Below are 18370 nucleotides of genomic sequence, written 5' to 3' on the forward strand. Positions count from 1 at the left end.
GTAAAGAAAAGGCATCAATATCTGTTCGGGCTCAAATTTGAATTGGAAACCATAAGCCGCTTATATCCCTCTTTTCTGAAAGCAAGGAGATAAATACGAATGCATCGGCCCGCATCTAGAGATGGGCGCTCACGTTGTGCGCATATAACTACACTATCCGCCACAGGTCAGGCACAGAAAACTGTGCCGATGCTCTCAGCAGGCTGCCATTGCCCACCACAGGAGTGGAGATGGCACAGCCTGCAGACTTAGTCATGGTAATGGAAGCATTCGCGAGTGAGCAATCGCCTGTTACCGCCCGACAGATTAGGACCTGCACGAGCCAGGACCCCTTACTGTCCTTAGTAAAAACTGTGTGCTCCATGGAAGTTGGTCTAGTGTGCCGTCAGAGATGCACGAAGAAATAAAGCCATACCAGCGGCGCAAAGATAAAATGTCTATACAAGCAGACTGCCTCCTATGGGGTAATCAGGAAGTGGTGCCAAAAAAGGGCAGGGAAACTTTCATTAGTGATCTCCACAGCACCCACCCAGGCATCGTAATGATGAAAGTGATAGCCAAATCCCACGTGTGCTGACCCGTTATCTGTTGCGTATGGTGAAAGTGTCAGACTGAACACTGTGAGCTCAAAGTAAAATGTGACTTTAGTCTTTTATTGCAGGTCTCCAGTGTGCCTCTCCAACCTGTGAGGCTTCCTTAAATACCTGTGCTCCCAAGGGATTATGGGATCCCTTGGGACTCCAAGGGATGAGCCCTCTGGTGACTGTACAGAGTAAATACAAGTTTGCATATATAACAACAATCCCCCCCCAAAGCCAGTAGTGTAACTATTTACAATGTGAGTCGATCTGGGGCCCTTCTTTCCCTGGTTGATCGTCTCGGTGTGAAAGCTGGTAATGTTGGATCATTTGTTGGGTCCTCGCTGGGCTGCTGTGCAGCTGGCCTTGCTGGGCTGCCTGCTGTGTTGGGCCCTGCTGGGCTGATGGGTTCTGCTTCGTGGTTAACCGTGGTGCTGGTTGCCACTGGTGTGTATGTTGGGGGATCAAAAAAGGTAGGATCCAAGGTGGGTTGCTCAGGATAGTCCATGAATCTGAGTTTGATTTGGTCCAAGCGTTTCCGGTGAATGAGTCCATTTGAAAGTTTGACCCGAAACACCCTGCTCCCCTCTTTGGCCATGACAGTGCCGGGAAGCCACTTGGGACCTTGCCCATAATTCAATACAAATACAGGATCATTGACTTCAATCTCGCGTGACACATTTGCGCTACCATGGTATGCCCTTTGTTCTCTACCTGTTCATGTAGATCAGGGTGAACTAACGAGAGCCTTGTCTTAAGTGCTCTTTTCATGAGCAGTTCAGCAGGTGGGATCCCAGTGAGCAAGTGGGGTCTCGTGCGGTAGCTAAGCAGGACTCGGGATAGGCAAGTCTGCAGTGAGCCTTCAGTTACCCTCTTCAAGCCTTACTTGATGGTTTGCACTGCTCTCTCTGCCTGACCATTGGACACTGGTTTAAACGGGGCAGATGTGACATGTTTGATCCCATTACGGGTCATGAATTCTTTGAATTCAGCACTGGTAAAACATGGCCCGTTGTCGCTCACCAGGACATTGGGTAAGCCATAAGTGGCAAACATGGCCCGCAGGCTTTCAGTAGTGATAGCGCACGTGCTAGCCGACATTATCTCACATTCAATCCACTTGGAATATGTGTCTACATCCACAAGGAACATTTTACACAAGAACGGGCCTGCATAGTCGACGTGTACCCTAGACCACGGTATGGAGGGCCATGACCATAAACTTAGCGGCGCTTCCCTGGGTACATTGCTTAACTGCGAGCATGTATTACATCTGTGAACGCAGGACTCTAAGTCCGCATCGATACCGGGCCACCACACGTGAGATCTGGCTATTGCTTTCATTATTACGATGCCTGGGTGGGTACTATGGAGGTCATTGATGAAGGTGTCTCTGCCCTTCTTGGGGACCACTACTCAATTGCCCCACAGAAGGCAGTCTGCTTGTATAGACATTTAATCTTTGCGCCGCTGGAACGGCTTTATCTCTTCCTGCATTTCCACTGGGACACTGGACCAGCTCCCGTGAAGCACACAGCTTTTGACTAGAGATAATAAGGGGTCCTGGCTTGTCCCGGTTTTGATCTGCCGGGCAGTGACGGGTCATTGCTCACTCTCAAATGCTTCCATAACCATGGCTAGATCTGCGGGCTGCGCCATTTCCACCCCCCGTGGTGGGCAATGGCAGCCTACTGAAAGCATCGCCGCAGTTTTCTGTGCCTGGCCTGTGGCGGATGGCGTAGCTGTATGCGGACAACATGAGCGCCCATCTCTGGGTACGGGCCGATGCGTTGGTATTTATCCCTTTACTCTTAGGAAACAGGGATATAAGTGGCTTATGGTCAGTTTCCAATTCGAATTTTAGCCCAAACAGGTATTGATGCATTTTCTTTACCTCATAGACACACGCTAACGCTTCTTTCTCAATCATGCAGGATGTTCTCTCAGCCTTAGACAGACTCCTGGATGCATAGGCAACTGGTTACAGTTTCCCGAAATCATTAGCTTGTTGCAATACACACCTGACGTCATATGACGACGCATCACATGCTAGTACCAAACGCTTACATGGATCATACAACACAAGCAATTTGTTTGAGCGTAACAATTTTCTCGCTTTTACAAAGGCATTTTCTTGGCTTTTGTCCCAAACCCATTCATCCCCTTTTCATAGTAAGACATGCAGTGGTTTTAACAGTGTGTTGCGACCTGGTAAGAAGTTACCACAGCAGTTCAGGAGTCCCAGAAACGACCGCAGCTCCGTCACGTTCTGTGGCCTCGGTGCATTCTCGATTGCCTCCGTCTTCGCGTTGGTGGGCCTGATGCCGTCCGCCGCAATCCTCCTTCCCAAGAATTCCACTTCAGGCACCAGGAAAACGTACTTCGAGCGTTTTAACCTGAGCCCCACACGGTTGAGTCGACTAAGAACCTCCTCCAGGTTCTGCAGATGCTCAACTGTGTTCCGACCTGCGACCAAGATGTCGTCCTGGAAGACCACGGTGTGGGGGACCAACTTCAGTAAGCTTTCCATGTTTCTCTGGAACATCGCCGCCGCTGATCCGATTCCAAACTGGCATCTGTTATAAACAAAAAGACCTTTGTGCGTGTTGATGCAGGTGAGGGCCTTCGATGATTCCTCCAGTTCCTGCATCATGTAGGCTGAAGTCAGATCCAGCTTTATGAACATCTTTCCTTCCACCAGCATTGCAAAGAGGTCGTTGGCCTTTGGTAGTAGGTATTAGTCTGCAGGGAGAAACGATTGATAGTTACTTTGTAATCACCACAGATTCCGATGGTGTCATCTCCCTTGAGGACTGGGCCGATAGGACTAGTCCACTCGTTGAACTCGATCGGTGAGATGATGCCCTCTCTTTGCAACCGGTCTAGCTCGATCTCTACCCTTTCTCTCATCATGTATGGCACTGCTCTCGCCATGTGATGGATGGTCGCGCCCCCGGAATTAGGTCGATCTGCACTTTTGCTCCTTGGAATTTCCCGATGCCTAGTTCGAACAGCAAAGGAAATTTGTTTAAGACCTGGGCACACGAAGGGTCGTCAGCGGGCGATATCGCTCGGATGTCGTCCTAGTTCCAGCATATCTTTCCCAGCCAGCTCCTGCTGAGCAGAGTGGGACCATCGCCCGGTACCACCCAGAGTGATAGTTTGTGCACCGCCCCATCGTAGGAGATCTTTACGGTAGCACTGCCGATTACAGGAATTCGTTCTCTTGTGTAAGTTCTTAGTTTCGTGCGAACTGGAGTTAAGACTGGCCTTGAGGCCTTTTGCACCACAATCTTTCGAAAGTCTTTTTGCCCATGATGGACTGGCTCGCACCCATGTCCAGCTCCATTGACACCAGGAGCCTATTTAGTTCAAAATTCAGCATTATCGGGGAACAATTCGTGGTGAATGTATGTGTCCCATGTACCTCTGCCTCCTCGGTCTGAGGCTCTTCTTCGTCGTGATCCTCCGTGGATCCGTCCTCCTCTGCAACATGATGGTTTGCAGGTTTAACAGGATTAGCAGCTCGCCTGCACACTCATTGGAGGTTTCCCATTGTTCCACAGCCCTTGCAAACGTACCCTTTGAATCGGCATGAATGGAAACGATGATCACCCCTTGCAGCACCAACAAGGTATTAATGGCCTTTGCATTCATCACCCAACAATGTGTTAATGGCCCTGCATTCATCACCCAACAATGTGTTAATGGCCCTGCATTCATCACCCAACAATGTGTTAATGGCCCTGCATTCATCACCCAACAATGTGTTAATGGCCCTACATTCATCACCCATGATGGTGGACTTGCTTCCACTCCTGAAGTGAGTTCTTTGGTGGCTGAACAGTCCAATATGAGAGCCACAGACTCTGTCACAGGTGGGGCAGATAGTCGTTGAAGGAAGGGATGGGTGGGACTGGATTGCCACACGCTCTTTCCGCTGTCTGCGCTTGATTTCTGCATGCTCTCGGCGTTGAGACTCGAGGTGCTCAGCGCCCTCCCAGATGCACTTCCTCCACTAGGGGTGGTCTTTGGCCAGGGACTCCCAGGGTGTCAGTAGGGATGTTGCACTTTATCAGGGAGGCTTTGAGGGTGTCCTTGTACCGTTTCCGCTGCCCACCTTTGGCTCGTTTGCCGTGAAGGAGCTTCGAGTAGAGCACTTGCTTTGTGAGTCTCGTGTCTGGCATGCGAACTATGTGACCTGCCCAGTGGAGTTGATCAAGTATGGTCAGTGTTTCAATGCTGGGGATGTTAGCCTGGACGAGGACGCTGATGTTGGTGCGCCTGTCCTCCCAGGGGATTTGTAGGATCTTGTGGAGACATTGTTGGTAATATTTCTCCAGCAACTTGAGGTGTCTGCTGTACATGGTCCATGTCGCTGAGCTATACAGATAGGTACGTGATGGCAGGTGTATGTTTGTCCAACAATATTTTGAGATTCATGTTATACAAGTTGGACCAGAATATCAGACTGCAAATTATATGTAAGACTATAATTGTGGTTCAATTTGAAACATAAATAATGTTTTATATTCATCAGTATAAAACTGCACAAACTTCACTCTATGACTTGTCCGCTTCTAGTTGTGGCCTTTCAATTCTCAATATGTAAAAATTTCAGATCCTCCTCAACTGATGCGTTATATTCACAATCTCTCATTTGATAAATATTGGAAGCATTCCAGAGAGTAAAGGTGTATTCCGATGTCTCTATTAAAGATCACACTCATGTTCCACGGCAACCATTTTATTAACGTTTGCTTTTCTTATATAGGAGTGCTGCAGATATACTCAATATTAAAGGACCACTCCAGTCTAACCCATTGAAATTTTCTTTTGTAAGGGATGCAAAGTAATATTCTCTGGTATTCTTAGGTGTATGTTAAAGGATGGAGCTCACCAAGTAAATTGATGGTGTGAAAGGGGCTGACAGTCTGGTGTGTAAATAACCATACCACTTTTATAAGTAACAGACAGCATTTCAGGGCAAAAATGACTGGAGCAGGAGAAACAGGCTGCAGCAAAAATAGCAGAAACAATGGCCCGATATTTAAAGGAGGTGGGGAAGTTGCAGGGAGGCCGAAAACGACCGAAGAACCCAGCAAGGCTTGGAATACGGAAGTCCTGCCGAACTTATCGACAGGACCTTATTATCACATTTTTTGTTCTGTTCCCCGCCCGTCAGCTGGCCAAATTGGCAGCTTAGCCAGTAACTGGGCAAAAGGCCACAACCTTAGAGACAGTCCCCAGCAATCAGGAGGGGATAGGTCAGCAGTCGCACGGTGAGAGAGGGAGGCCATCGGGGATGTAAGGGGGTGAGGGGTTCGGCAAACAGGGCTGAGGGGGAGACAATCAGGTGACGGGGGGGGGGGGAAGAGAGAAACCGTAATCGGTAGGGAGAGAGTGATCAGCGATCGCCGCTGAGGGAGGCTGAAAGCTTCCTAGAGGGACTAGGGGGTAATACTCCTACTACTCATGGCCCACAATGGGTGCCAGAAAATGCACTTATCTTGTGGAGCCAGAAGCTCATGCCTGCCTTTCACTGCCAGATATCTCGACTCCTGGGAAACTCACGCAATAGCTGTGAATTTTAAATCGGGCTCCCAATTGCACTTTAGGAGCCTGATTTAAATATGTTAATGAAGTGCCCCACCTCTCCACGGCAGGAAACTCGGGCACTACAGTGAGCGCATCCGTGTTGGGGATGCATTTCCCATATTTAAGTCTTTAACTCACCGGCCTCCCTGCCCCCCCTCCCCACTACCCCGCCACTGATCTGCTCCTGCCTATCATGGAGGGTTGTCAATATTGAGACCAATGAGACCAGCAAAAAACATTGATGCAGCTATTCAGAATCACTGGCCCGGAATTTGAGTTTGGGATGTTGGCAAACTGGCAGCATTTGCCGTCATCCCACCTTTGAAACTGATCTCAATTTTGGGATTTGGCACAGGCACATGAAGAAATTCCAAAGTTGCGGTCAGTCATTGACATAGAAACATAGAAACATAGAAAATAGGTGCAGGAGTAGCTCATTCGGCCCTTCGAGCCTGTACCGCCATTCAATGAGTTCATGGCTGAACATGCAACTTCAGTACCCCATTCCTGCTTTCTGACCATACCCCTTGATCCCCCTAGTAGTAAGGACTACATCTAACTCCTTCTTGAATATATTTAGTGAATTGGCCTCAACAACTTTCTGTGGTAGAGAATTCCACAGGTTCACCACTCTCTGGGTGAAGAAGTGTCTCCTCATCTCGGTCCTAAATGGCTTACCCCTTATCCATAGGCTGTCCCCTGGTTCTGGACTTCCCCAACATTAGGAACATTCTTCCTGCATCTAACCTGTCTAAACCTGTCAGGCTCCGAAATAGGCTGCACTGTGCTGCCCCCCCACCCCCGACCGCCCCCCCCCCGCCCCCGACCGCCCCCCCCCCCCACCCCCGACCGCCCCCCCCCCCCACCCCCGACCGCCCCCCCACCACAAACAGAGCCGGCAAGTTGTGTAATCAGCCACATCATTGACACTGACAAAAACTTCGGCTCTTCCGCAATAAGGACACTGTTAAATTCAGTGAGGGATTAGATATAAATGTAGTTTTATCACAGTTATTACTGCGAAACAAATGTTAAGAGCCTGCCTGGAAAAATAATTTTAATTTTGTGCAGTGGGAAATTTGTCCTTTTTAAGAAAAGTTAAGGGACCGAAATTGCCCCTTTCCTTAAGGTCTGTTACCACAATGCTGTGGAGTGGAGTGGCCGCCAACTTTTGGTGGATGGTCGCTGCTAGCCCAATTGCCCCCCCCCCGAGTTTTCCCAGCGATGCCTTGATCCCCAATATTACTGCTCCACTGCTGCCGATCGGTGTTAAGCATGTCATCACCGTGCGCACTGCTGATCTAACCCCCCCCAACAGCGACATTCCCCTCGGAAAATCTTCGGCCCGCCCAGCGGTACCAAAACAACCTTTTCCCCAGTGGTCCTGTGAGTCTGTCGCCTTCTGCAGCGGCGGTGTGGCTTCCCTTAAACAGGAGGGCTCACTGCCATCGCCGCCATGTTTTTTTTTGCTGGCCGACTGTCATGTCGGCCCGACAATTATGCCCCCGGGTTCGGCCGGGCCTCTTGGTGGCCAGGCCACGGGCCTGACCAAAACCCTCCCTGGTGGCCCAGTGGACCGAAGTTTAAAAATCGTGAAGGCTCCCCCCTTTAAGTAAAAGGGAGGGCCGTGATGACACACGCCATGATAACGTCATTGCGGCGGTGACTCTGCATCACTCCCAACTTCCGCCCCTCAGTTGCCGTCACCGCTGCATCTTTGCCCCTCAGGTGTAGTCACCACCCCCATTTACACCGACTTCCAGATCAAAACAAAAAAAAAAACAAAGAGCGGAATTTCACGAGTCAAACTGAACCACAGCTGTGGTAAAAAAATACTGAAACGGGGTGGGAGCGCCCTGTTTCAGGCGGGGGGCAATTTCTACCCCTAAAATTTTTAAGAAACTTTTCAAACAAAAAAGTTTCTTTTTTTTTATGTTTGTCCATCTTTATTAGGGTTTGCCTTTTCCTTTTAGGATTTTAAATGCAACCCATAGTTCAAGGTTGTAAGGATACTGGTGTGAGAAATGGAAAATTACTGACTGATGTAGTAGGCTATGCCTTTCTGAGATTGGGGTTGACATATACTGCTGACTCATTCAGTGGGAGCGTTACTTTATATCTACAAGGTGAATCCTGGGAGGTGCCATTCCTTCCTGTTTCCATCAGTGGTAATGATTTTTGGGCAGGTGGTGAAATGCTGCAATACTGCAGCTAAATGCATGCTGCAGTTGAACACCTTACCACCAATACTCACTCTGAAGTGTTATTTCCAGTTTGGCTAACATTTGTTAGTTTAAACACATCTTTATGTCATTTTATATGATTCAGTGTTTATTCTACAGCTGTCAGTTGTAACGCTATATCTCAAGCTATCTTGCCCTCCCCACCTACAGACAAAAATGTTGCAAAGAGCAGCCTGCGCAAAGATACAAATGGGAAATAGTATGGAGATCACTTGAATAAATAATTGCAATTTTAATCAAAATCAAACTTTTTCAAAAATTGCTTTAATTTTTAGCATATCATTGTCACCTTTGCTTGTAAGCTCTTAAATAATTTTTCTTTCATATTGCAGAATGGAGTAGAATTAGAAACTGAGGATAAAAATGGGAGTACGCCTCTAAAACTTGCGAGAGGTCGCCAATATAAAGATATCCTTCTATATTTAGAAAATACTATCAGTCAATCAAAAAATCTGATTCCGAAGTTTGACTGGAGGTAAAGTAGAACAATTCAGTTGTGTAATTTCTTTTTTTTTCAATATTATACATTACTGTAGAGGCACAGCCTCAAAAGCATGTATTACATTGGATAGTAGTGGAAGGTCTACAGTTGAGCACAAGGGAAACGTAACATTTTTAAAGAGTACTTGCCAGACTCAACAAACACTGACAAACAGCCAACTTTGTAACTAAGCTTATGGTGGAGTTAACAACAGAGTTGTGCAATAAGATTGGGAAGCAGTGCATGTTTTTTTTAATGGCTTGTGTGTGCATGGAGAGAGATAAGATGTAGTTTCAGCAGTGGGAGCAAAGTGATTAAAAAGGCTTGAGATTTATTCTCAGGTTTGATAGTGTTTGGGCAGCTATGGTTCCTAGAAGTAGGACAGGAAACTGATTTAGGACCAGCAACCCTTTTGTGAGAGAATGGGCCCAAATTTCCCTAACCTCTTTTTCTGGCGCCCTCACTCGATCTGCACCGCTTTTGTCCGCCTCCAAGCGCGCCAAAAAAAGACCTCCGTGATTTGGCCGCTCCCCAGCCTCTCCTCCGTCGTGGCGCAGCGTGGCCCAATGGATTGGGGGCGGAGCCAGGTCCCGACACTGAAAACAGTGCCCGGACCTCTGCACATGCGCGCTAGAGTCTGCGCGCATGCGCAGTAGCTCCTGTCAGGCCATTTCTGCAAACGCACGCTGCAGGCTGTGTGGGAGGGGCCGAAGCACGCCATCCCTGGCCCTGGCCCTGGCCCAATGGGCTCCCTCATCGGCAGCCCGCTGCGTTCCCTAAGGTAGGAGTTCCATTTTTTTTATTGTTAGTTACTGATTGATTTTGGTGCTTTGGTGCAGTGTTCCTTCTATTTTTTTATTTGTTATTTATTGATTGCTTATTACTTTGGTCTTGGTGCTTTAAGGGCAAGGTTTCTTTTATTTTATTAATTAATTGCTTATTACTTTTTATGCTTTGTTTGGTGCTTGGTGGTGCTTTAAATGTAGTTACTTGCACCAATTCCTTAACTGTAAGTAAAGTCTTTCTGTGCGGACAAAAGTGGACACATACGCTGCCCTAAGTTAGTTTAGTACAACTATTTTTTGGCCAAATTGGCATGAATGGTGTGAGTGGCTGGGAACGTCCCTTTTGAAAAAAAAAACTGACCTAACTAACTCACTTACACTCCCACAAATTAAATAGCCATAGTTGCAACTAAAAAGATACACCAGAAAAATCAAGTTACACCAAAAAAAACGGTGCAACTGATGGGGAAATTTGGGCCCAAAGTGTGGAGGTAAACATTGTGCACAGGAAAGTGTTGCTTTAAAATGCATGTTCATAATATAACAGGGGGATGGGGCAGAAACGCACTTACATAAATTAAACACAATCCCATGCCTGACTTTGCTGCTGTGCAGTTTTCACTGGACTGCTGCAGAGTCAATCGTCCTTTGTAACTCCCTGTGTTCGCATGGTGTAGGGATTATGGGAGATACGGCTGTGACCTTTATAGTCTTACAGAGTAAAGCCAGGAAAGCAGAGTCAAGGTAATGTTTTATTAAAAGGAGCCAAAGGCAGCCAGAATGTTATTGATCTAAAGAATGCTTGGTGTGCAAGAATGTCCTGATAATACAAAAGGTGATACTTATCAGTCACAACTAATTCTGAATTATAACTCATTTGGTAATTCTGATAAGTAACTTATATTAAAAGCTTTGTAACATTCTAAAAAATTTAACTAATCTAATAATTTATTTAACTCTAAGCACTATTACACACAGACATAAATGGCGAGGGAAAGGAAAGTTGAAACCTGAAAATTACATTTTAAACTAGGATCTGTAAAGGTAGATATTGGGCAAATGAGAATGAGCATTCAAATGTGCAGAAATCCAACTCCAATCTGCAAACTCCTAATTGATAAAAGCAGGATTGTGCTTGTGGTAAATGCTTGTCAGCACAGCAGAAGCTATGGCTTGGTGGGGAATGAGGGAACACTCAGCTTGGCCCAGCAAGAAAAATTTTCAAGAAATCTGGTTAGTTATAAGTAACAGAAAACCTGTAACAGTTTTTATTGGCCAAATCATCAAGAATGAATCTTGAAGGCATGGGAGGTGATTGATGAGCATGCGAGCCTTGGCACTGGCATTGTCTTTGGAACCAAAACACTGCGATAAAAAGAGGTATCTTTACCTGGGGTGAACATCTACCATTGAGTTTTGGTTACCAGGAATGTTGGCATAAGTCAAGACTTGATAATAGGATTTCTCGTATTCTCACACATTGGCTGTGATTTCCCGTGGGGAGTTCTCCTGTGCAGCCACCGTACCTTCTGTGGAAGAGCCACGGAAATCCTAGGAAAATGGTGTAAACATTGTCTACTACCTTTTTACTGTGTTTATGTGGCTCTCTCATGAAAGTTACGCAGACAATCAGGAGAAGCTACGCGGAAATTCATCCCCATTAAATTTGTCACGCCTTCCTAATTTACATTGGGTGGGTAAAGTGATTTATTTTAACCCCCTGGCAACCGTATGGCCCTCTGCAACGTTATGCCTGGGAGATTTCCATTTTAACTTGCTGGTAGGTGAAATGCAGTGAGATTTAAGGCAGTATGGGCCTGCTGCCGTAAGCCTCAAGGATTGGCCCTGATACTCAGGTAAGTGGTTGGAGGGGGGCAGGGGTTTAGAAGAACATTGCGATATGAGGAGCAGGAGGGGAGCCTGGGACAGGGAGGTCCAATGTATCCTTGTAGGGCCAAGAGGAGCATTCCTGTTCTTCCTGAACCACAAGGAAACAAAAAAAAAACGCCTCTTCTGGCTACAGTCCTTTTGCCGTTGGGTTAAAATTGCAATCAGGCCCAGATGATGCCATCAAAGCCAAATATGTATATTTAAAGAAGGACACTTCTGGTGGGTGTCCCTCTCGCCTGCTCCAAAGAGCAGGTTAAAATTGCAATCTGCAGGAAGATGGCAGGGTTGCTGGGGGTAAGTTGCTGCAGTCAGTTTCTGCCAGGCCAGCAGGGTTACAATCAGTCCTAAAATATTAAGAACAATAAGGCATTCTGTGTGAATTGTGTGAAATGATCCACCTAATGAGACCACCCTCACCCAAAAGAGAAGGAGCTTGCAGTCGGGCATCCGCTGCTCCTTCACGGTTTGTGCCTCACTAACAGGCAGGAGAAAAAGTGGCAGTTCATCAGCAAACACAAGGCTTCACCTACTTTTCATACAATGACGCAAAAGAGAAAGGTGAATATAGATAGTATGGGGTTGAATTTCGACGGAGTTCTCCCGACTGTCTGCCATATCTTCGGCAGAGGATCCGCAGACACCCCAGAGAAACTGCATCACCGATCGGGATAGCACCTGTCCAAGTTCAACCCCTACAATTAAAATGTTCTGTTCTTTTAAAAAGAAATGCAAAAACAGATATGGTGCAGTCTGTCAGTGAAACAATTAAAACTTGCCTCAGTAACATCGGGAATCAGACATGCGAACGCTTAAATTCCACTGATATACCACCAAATATGACCTGAAGTTTCTGATGTATGTGTGGAGATAGAATTTCTAATCTGAAAAGGAATCCTTAGTGCCTCTGGCTAAGATTACTAAGAGTGAGCTAAGCATCCTTTGAAAACTTCCTACTTCTTGAGGGAGAACCTCCAATGTGCTGTTTATGAGTTGCAGAACTTTTTTAAATTCTACACCACATAATCAGAGTTGCCTCAGTCATATTGATCTCAGACCCCCAGAGAGCACAGTGGGTAGTATAACTGCATCTTTTTATACAGTTGCTATTTTTAGCACTATTCCAGTAACACCACTATTGTAACTCTTACTACCACCAGCAGAAGTTGAAAATAATGTACAAAGCTATAGACTCCACGGGGCGGAAATTGCCCCCCGCCTGAAACGGGGGCATAATTGTCGGCCCGACATGGCAGTCGACCGACAAATAAAAACATGGCAGCAGCAGCAGTGCGTCCTCTCCTTCAATGGGAGCCACAGCCTTAGTGCACCATCGGGAAAAAGCAGGTTTTAGCACCGCCCAGTGGGAGGAAGATTTTCACTACGGAATTTCGCCGTCAGGGGAGCATCATCGGCTGTGCGCACTGTGATGACGCATTTCGCATGGATCGGCAGCGGAGTGGTGGGGGAGGGGGGGGGTGCAAATCACCGCCGGGATATCGCAGGAACGGAATTTTGATAATGGCGTGGCTGCCGATTTCCGGTGTTAAGAGGCCTTAAGGAAAGGGGCAATTTCTTGCCCTAACCATAAATTATCCACTATCGTGATCTGGATTGGCTACCAGTCAACAAAGTGCTATTAAAGATATTTTGTTTAGTCATGAGTGTATCCTCTATATTTTGTGTTGGAAATATATTTCTGAGCAAAAGAACAAGGATTTCAATGTTGTTATCTCTATCATCCAGAATTCTTCAATCCAATCCCTCAAAGCCCAATTAGAGGAAAAGTAATTCCAACATTCAGTGCCAGTCATCTCATCCGATTTCTCTAATTCTTTGCAGTGCATTGGTCTTTGGCCTACCTGGAAAATCTAAAGGACCAATTCTTTTCTTTTACGGCTGTTTGCTGTTGTGGGGTTACCCTACTTATTTTACACAGGTCAGTAAATTTAGATCTGCTAAAGTGAAAGCCAGCTAGTGTTCAGCAATGTGTTCAATATCCAACAAGAAATTGCTTCTTAATTCATGATGATATGATCTGCATTTACCAACACCATATTTTGCCAATAACTGTGACTATTGGAGAATTTCCATCCCATTGTCTCACAGATCTATTGACATGGATATTTCAGTATCTGCATTGAATTATAATGACATGATCACCAATAATGGGGGTGGGGGTAGCTTTAGAGGCAACAGTGTCAAGGTGGGTTGGTGTAATAGTATACTGCATCATAGGGCCCAAGTTTCCACAAGAAAGAAAACGGGCGCCCCTCCGAGCTGGGCACCCGTTTTTCGCGCCTAAAACGGCGCCTAAAAAAATCCTCGGTAGTCTGCACCTACTTACAGGTCCTCTGGCCCTTGGCGCAGTCAGCATGAGCTGTGGGGGGGCGGAGCCAGGTCCCGGCGCTGAAAACAGTGCCGGGACCTCTGCACATGCGCGCTACAGTCGCCGAACTGTGTGGGAGGGGCCCGAAGCACGCAGCCCCTAGCCCTGGCCCAATGGCCTCACTGGGGCTCCTCCCACAGCCAGCTCCTGCTCCCCGCCTGACCAGACCCGACACTCGCTCTCTTCCCCCCCCCCCCCCCGCCGACCAGACCCGACCCGACACCCGCTCCGACCCGACACCCGCTCCCCCCCCCACCCCCCCGACGACCCGAGACCCGCTCCCCCCGCACCGACCCGAGACCCGCTCCCCCCCCCCCGACTGACCCGACCCGCGCTCCTGTACCCCGACCCGACGCCCCCCCCTCTCTCTCCCTCCCTCTCCCTCTCCCTCCCCCTCCCTCCCTCCCTCTCTCTCCCTCCCTCTCTCTCTCTCTCTCTCCCCCTCCCTCTCCCCCTCCCCTCTCTCTCTCTCCCTCCCCCCCTCCCCTCTCTCTCTCCCTCCCCTCCCCTCTCTCCCTCCCCTCCCCCCCTCCCCTCTCTCTCTCCCTCCCCTCTCTCTCCCCCTCTCTCCCTCCCTCTCTCTCTCTCTCTCCCCCTCCCGCTCAGCGGCACGAACGGCTGCAGAATTCTCTCTGGCTGAAGCACTTTCACACAGGTAGGAAGATGGTTTATTTAATCTTTTCGTGGCTTATAAATGTTTATTCAGGTTGGATTTATTTGTATAATATTTGTAGAAGTATAAATAAGGATTTATTGTCGAATTTAATGAGTTCCCTTCCCCCCCCCACCTCGTTCTGGACGCCTAATTTGTAACCTGCGCCTGATTTTTTAATGTGTAGAACAGGTTTTTTCAGTTCTACAAAAATCTTCACTGGCTCCATTCTACTTTAGTTTGGAGTACATTTTCACTGTGGAAACTTTCAAATCAGGCGTCAGTGGCCGGACACGCCCCCTTTTGAAGAAAAAATTCTGTTCTAAACTAGAACTGTTCTACCTGACTAGAACTGCAGAAAAAAAAATGTGGAGAATTGCGATTTCTAAAATAGTCCGTTCTCCACCAGTTGCTCCTAAAAATCAGGCGCGAATCATGTGGAAACTTGGGCCCATAAAGTGGTAGGAATGATATTAGTGTGGCCCTTCTGCACACACTCAGTTCTTGTATTTGACTGGATCATTGGAGTGAGGCATCGAGTCTGACACTTCTCACAACAATGAGGGATAATGGGCCAACATGTCACTCCAATTTGACCTGTAGCACCTCTTTGTTACTAATTGAAAAGCAGCATAGGATGAAGCCTGCAGCAGGTCAGATTCTGCCGAATTGGCTGAGGATTGTGGGTGGAGTCAAGGAACCTAAAGAGGGGGAAATAAACTCAGGATGAAAGAAGAAGTAAATTGTATTTATATAAAGCCTTTCATGATTTCAGGGTGCCCCAAAGCACTTTACAGCCACTGAAATATTTATCAAGTGTAGTCATCCGAAAGGCAGACAAGACCTTGGTTTTACGTCACATCTAAAAGTCGGTGCCTCCAATCGTGCAACCCTCCCTCAGCAATGCACTGAGGTGTCAGCCTAGATTATGTGCTTAATTCTCTGAAGTGGGATTTGAACCCATGCCTCAGAGGCAAGAATGCTACCACTGAGCCAAGGATATCCAATTAAAATATGGACGGGAAATAAATACATATGTAAAACATTAAGAGGCAGGTGCACAATTTGCTAATACTATGCCCTAATATGATATATACTATGTAGAAAAGACATTTTGATTCATGCAGTGACATGGTATTTCAGGTTTGATTCGTTCATACTTAGTGGGGCCAGCATCATATTTACTCTTTCTCCTACAATAAGGTTTGAGGAGAGTCTGAAAATGTTGAGATACTTCAATTATAAACTTAAAAAATAAACTGAAGCATAAGGTAAATAGTATTGAAATATCAAAGTTTCAAATACATTGAGATCTAGCCATGTCAAGGACATTGCAGAAATCATGATAGAAACATAGAAAATAGGTGCAGGAGTAGGCCATTCGGCCCTTCTAGCCTGCACCGCCATTCAATGAGTTCATGGCTGATAACAACAACAGGGCTGGAAATCAACTGCCAGCTATCCATTTCTTGTCTGAAACCAGGTGGCTGGTAGTTGAAAATCTGGTCAGGACCTTGTGCACCCATTTGCCTGCCTGAATCAACTTTAAATGGGTGCCCAGAATTCCCAAAATAGGCAGCCCTTAAAGGGACCAAAGGCCCCTCCCAAAAGGTACATTTTGGGGGAGGGGGAGGAGGGGTTTGAAGAGTTTTGTGGGGCCAGAAGGAGCAGGAGTGCTTTTCCAGGTCCTCCTAAAATCTTACAGCCCGCCTGTTTTCTCCCTGCTCCAGAATCCCATTTGTTAAAACTTATATGGATTAAATTAGCAATACATATGGAAAATATGATCTGAACAGTTTTATGTTTTTAATTCCACAAAAGAGTAGGTATTAGATTACATACATATTCAAGGCAAATTCATTAATCTGCCACTAATGACTTCAGTTACTGTCTATTCTGTTGCACAGATTGTCTCGATCTCCTTCAACAGGCTATTGGGCTTCCATATCACCTTCTTCATCGGCAATGTACTGATGTGGTATCTATTTCTAAAAGCTTCCCTGATGGATCCTGGTTTCCTTCTAAGAGACAGTGAGGAATACGATCGTGCTCTTAGACAGGTATAACTCCCAGCCTTTCTCCCAGGCTAAGGAAATTGTATATTGCAGGAAATTCCCGTAACTGTTTCATCATCACTTGTTTATATCCAAGGGATGTCACAGTTTCTGATTTTAAGTACAGTGAATATCTTCATCCATGCAGACCAGAAACAAGGGTTCTGTAAGTATATAAAGTATATTTTATGTTTGCAGTCACTAAGTTCGGTGTAATATTACAGTAAAGGAGGGGGGGAGTTAAAAATATCTATTTATTATTCAATATGTAAAATGAATCGCGTTTTCTCGCAGATGAAAAATAATCTTAAAATGCTGATTGCTTCTCAGTTGCAACCTAAAATTCTGAGCAACTTTGGGCTGTGTTTAGTTATTGCAATTAGACTTTGTGGCCTAAATGAAACAGGCTAATTAAATGCAACTACAAGCAGAATACATTGTGCATCCCATGGTGTAATGCTGCTACAGGTTCAACCTCCCTTATTCGCAACGCTCGGGACTTGGCCTGTTCTGGATAAGGGACTTTTCGGGACGAGGGGTGGTCACGTTAAATTGGATGGTACAGGTTCTGAGAAAGGGGATATCGGGGCTGGGAGTGTGTCAGAGAGATCATGGGGGGGGCAGTGGATCGTGGGCTCAGGCCAACGATTGGGGGAGTCGGAAGCGAGGAAGGACTTCAATTTGTTCATGTCGGAGTTCTGCGCACCTGGTGGCCGGGAATGGTTCTGGACGAGGAGTGGTTCTGGATAAGGGAGTTCTGGATAAGGGAGGTTCAACCTGTATTGTAATAAAACAGCAAATCATTCAATTTACCACAAGCAACACTGTGGGAGATCCACTAATATAGATGGACCTGAAGAATTATATTTTTTAAAAAGAGAAATAAAGTCAGTCACTTAATGGTGGGTACTTCTGACAATTTACAAGCACTTTCCAATCTACTATGTTTTTATATACAATGTTCCTTGGCCAAAAGTAATTAAACTCTGGCCTGAGCCTGTGACTATTTAATAATAATCAGACTTTGCGGGTTTCAAAGGACATAGCTCCACCTTCGAAATAGAGTAATACATTGTGTATTACATAGGATAATACTTGAGTCCTTAAACAGCAGTATATCATGAGTAATGGCATGGGAGAGGCACCAGTATGTGTGAATGTATGTATATATTTGTATGTACATATATACACAGTTGCATTGAGATGAAAATTGAGTGGTTACAACAACATGTAGGCGATCCACTCCAGCGGATTGCCGCCCCGATATTGAAAGGTGAAAATTACCCCAGTGTGATTTTTCTATAAAACATGAAAACAAGGTAAAACATGAGCTTCTCAATTTTTCATTTGGGTATTTTTTCTGAACAAAATAATATTACTATATTCAAGGGCTTATTTACAGCAGGGGTGCTCAACCTTTTTGTTTCTGAGGCCCCCCCCCTCCCCTCCACTCTTGTTATAAAAATTCCACGGACCCCCTGTAACACAAAACAACAACTCGTATTTAAATAGCGTCTTTAAAATAGTAAAATGTCCCAAGGCGCTTCACAGGAGCGTTATCAAATAAAATTTGACACCGAGCCACAGAAGGAGATATTAGGACAGATGACCAAAAGTTTGGTCAAAGAGGTAGGTTTTAAGAACATAAGAAATAGGAGCAGGAGTAGGCCATTTGGCCCCTCGAGCCTGCTCCGCCATTTAGT

The 18370-nt window shown here is 46.2% G+C and overlaps 1 protein-coding gene across 1 annotated transcript in view; it reads left to right on the top strand.

The window, feature by feature from the left end:
* Nucleotides 1-18370, top strand: part of LOC139231302 (uncharacterized) — a 209311-nt gene that overhangs the window by 123055 nt on the left and 67886 nt on the right. The window contains exons 5-7 of the mRNA XM_070862502.1: nucleotides 8752-8894; nucleotides 13415-13511; nucleotides 16521-16673. Of these exons, the coding sequence (XP_070718603.1) occupies nucleotides 8752-8894; nucleotides 13415-13511; nucleotides 16521-16673 (393 nt within the window). The remainder of the gene's footprint in view (nucleotides 1-8751; nucleotides 8895-13414; nucleotides 13512-16520; nucleotides 16674-18370) is intronic.

Source organism: Pristiophorus japonicus, chromosome 2 (assembly GCF_044704955.1).
Source record: "Pristiophorus japonicus isolate sPriJap1 chromosome 2, sPriJap1.hap1, whole genome shotgun sequence".
In the NCBI taxonomy this organism is placed as follows: domain Eukaryota; kingdom Metazoa; phylum Chordata; class Chondrichthyes; family Pristiophoridae; genus Pristiophorus; species Pristiophorus japonicus.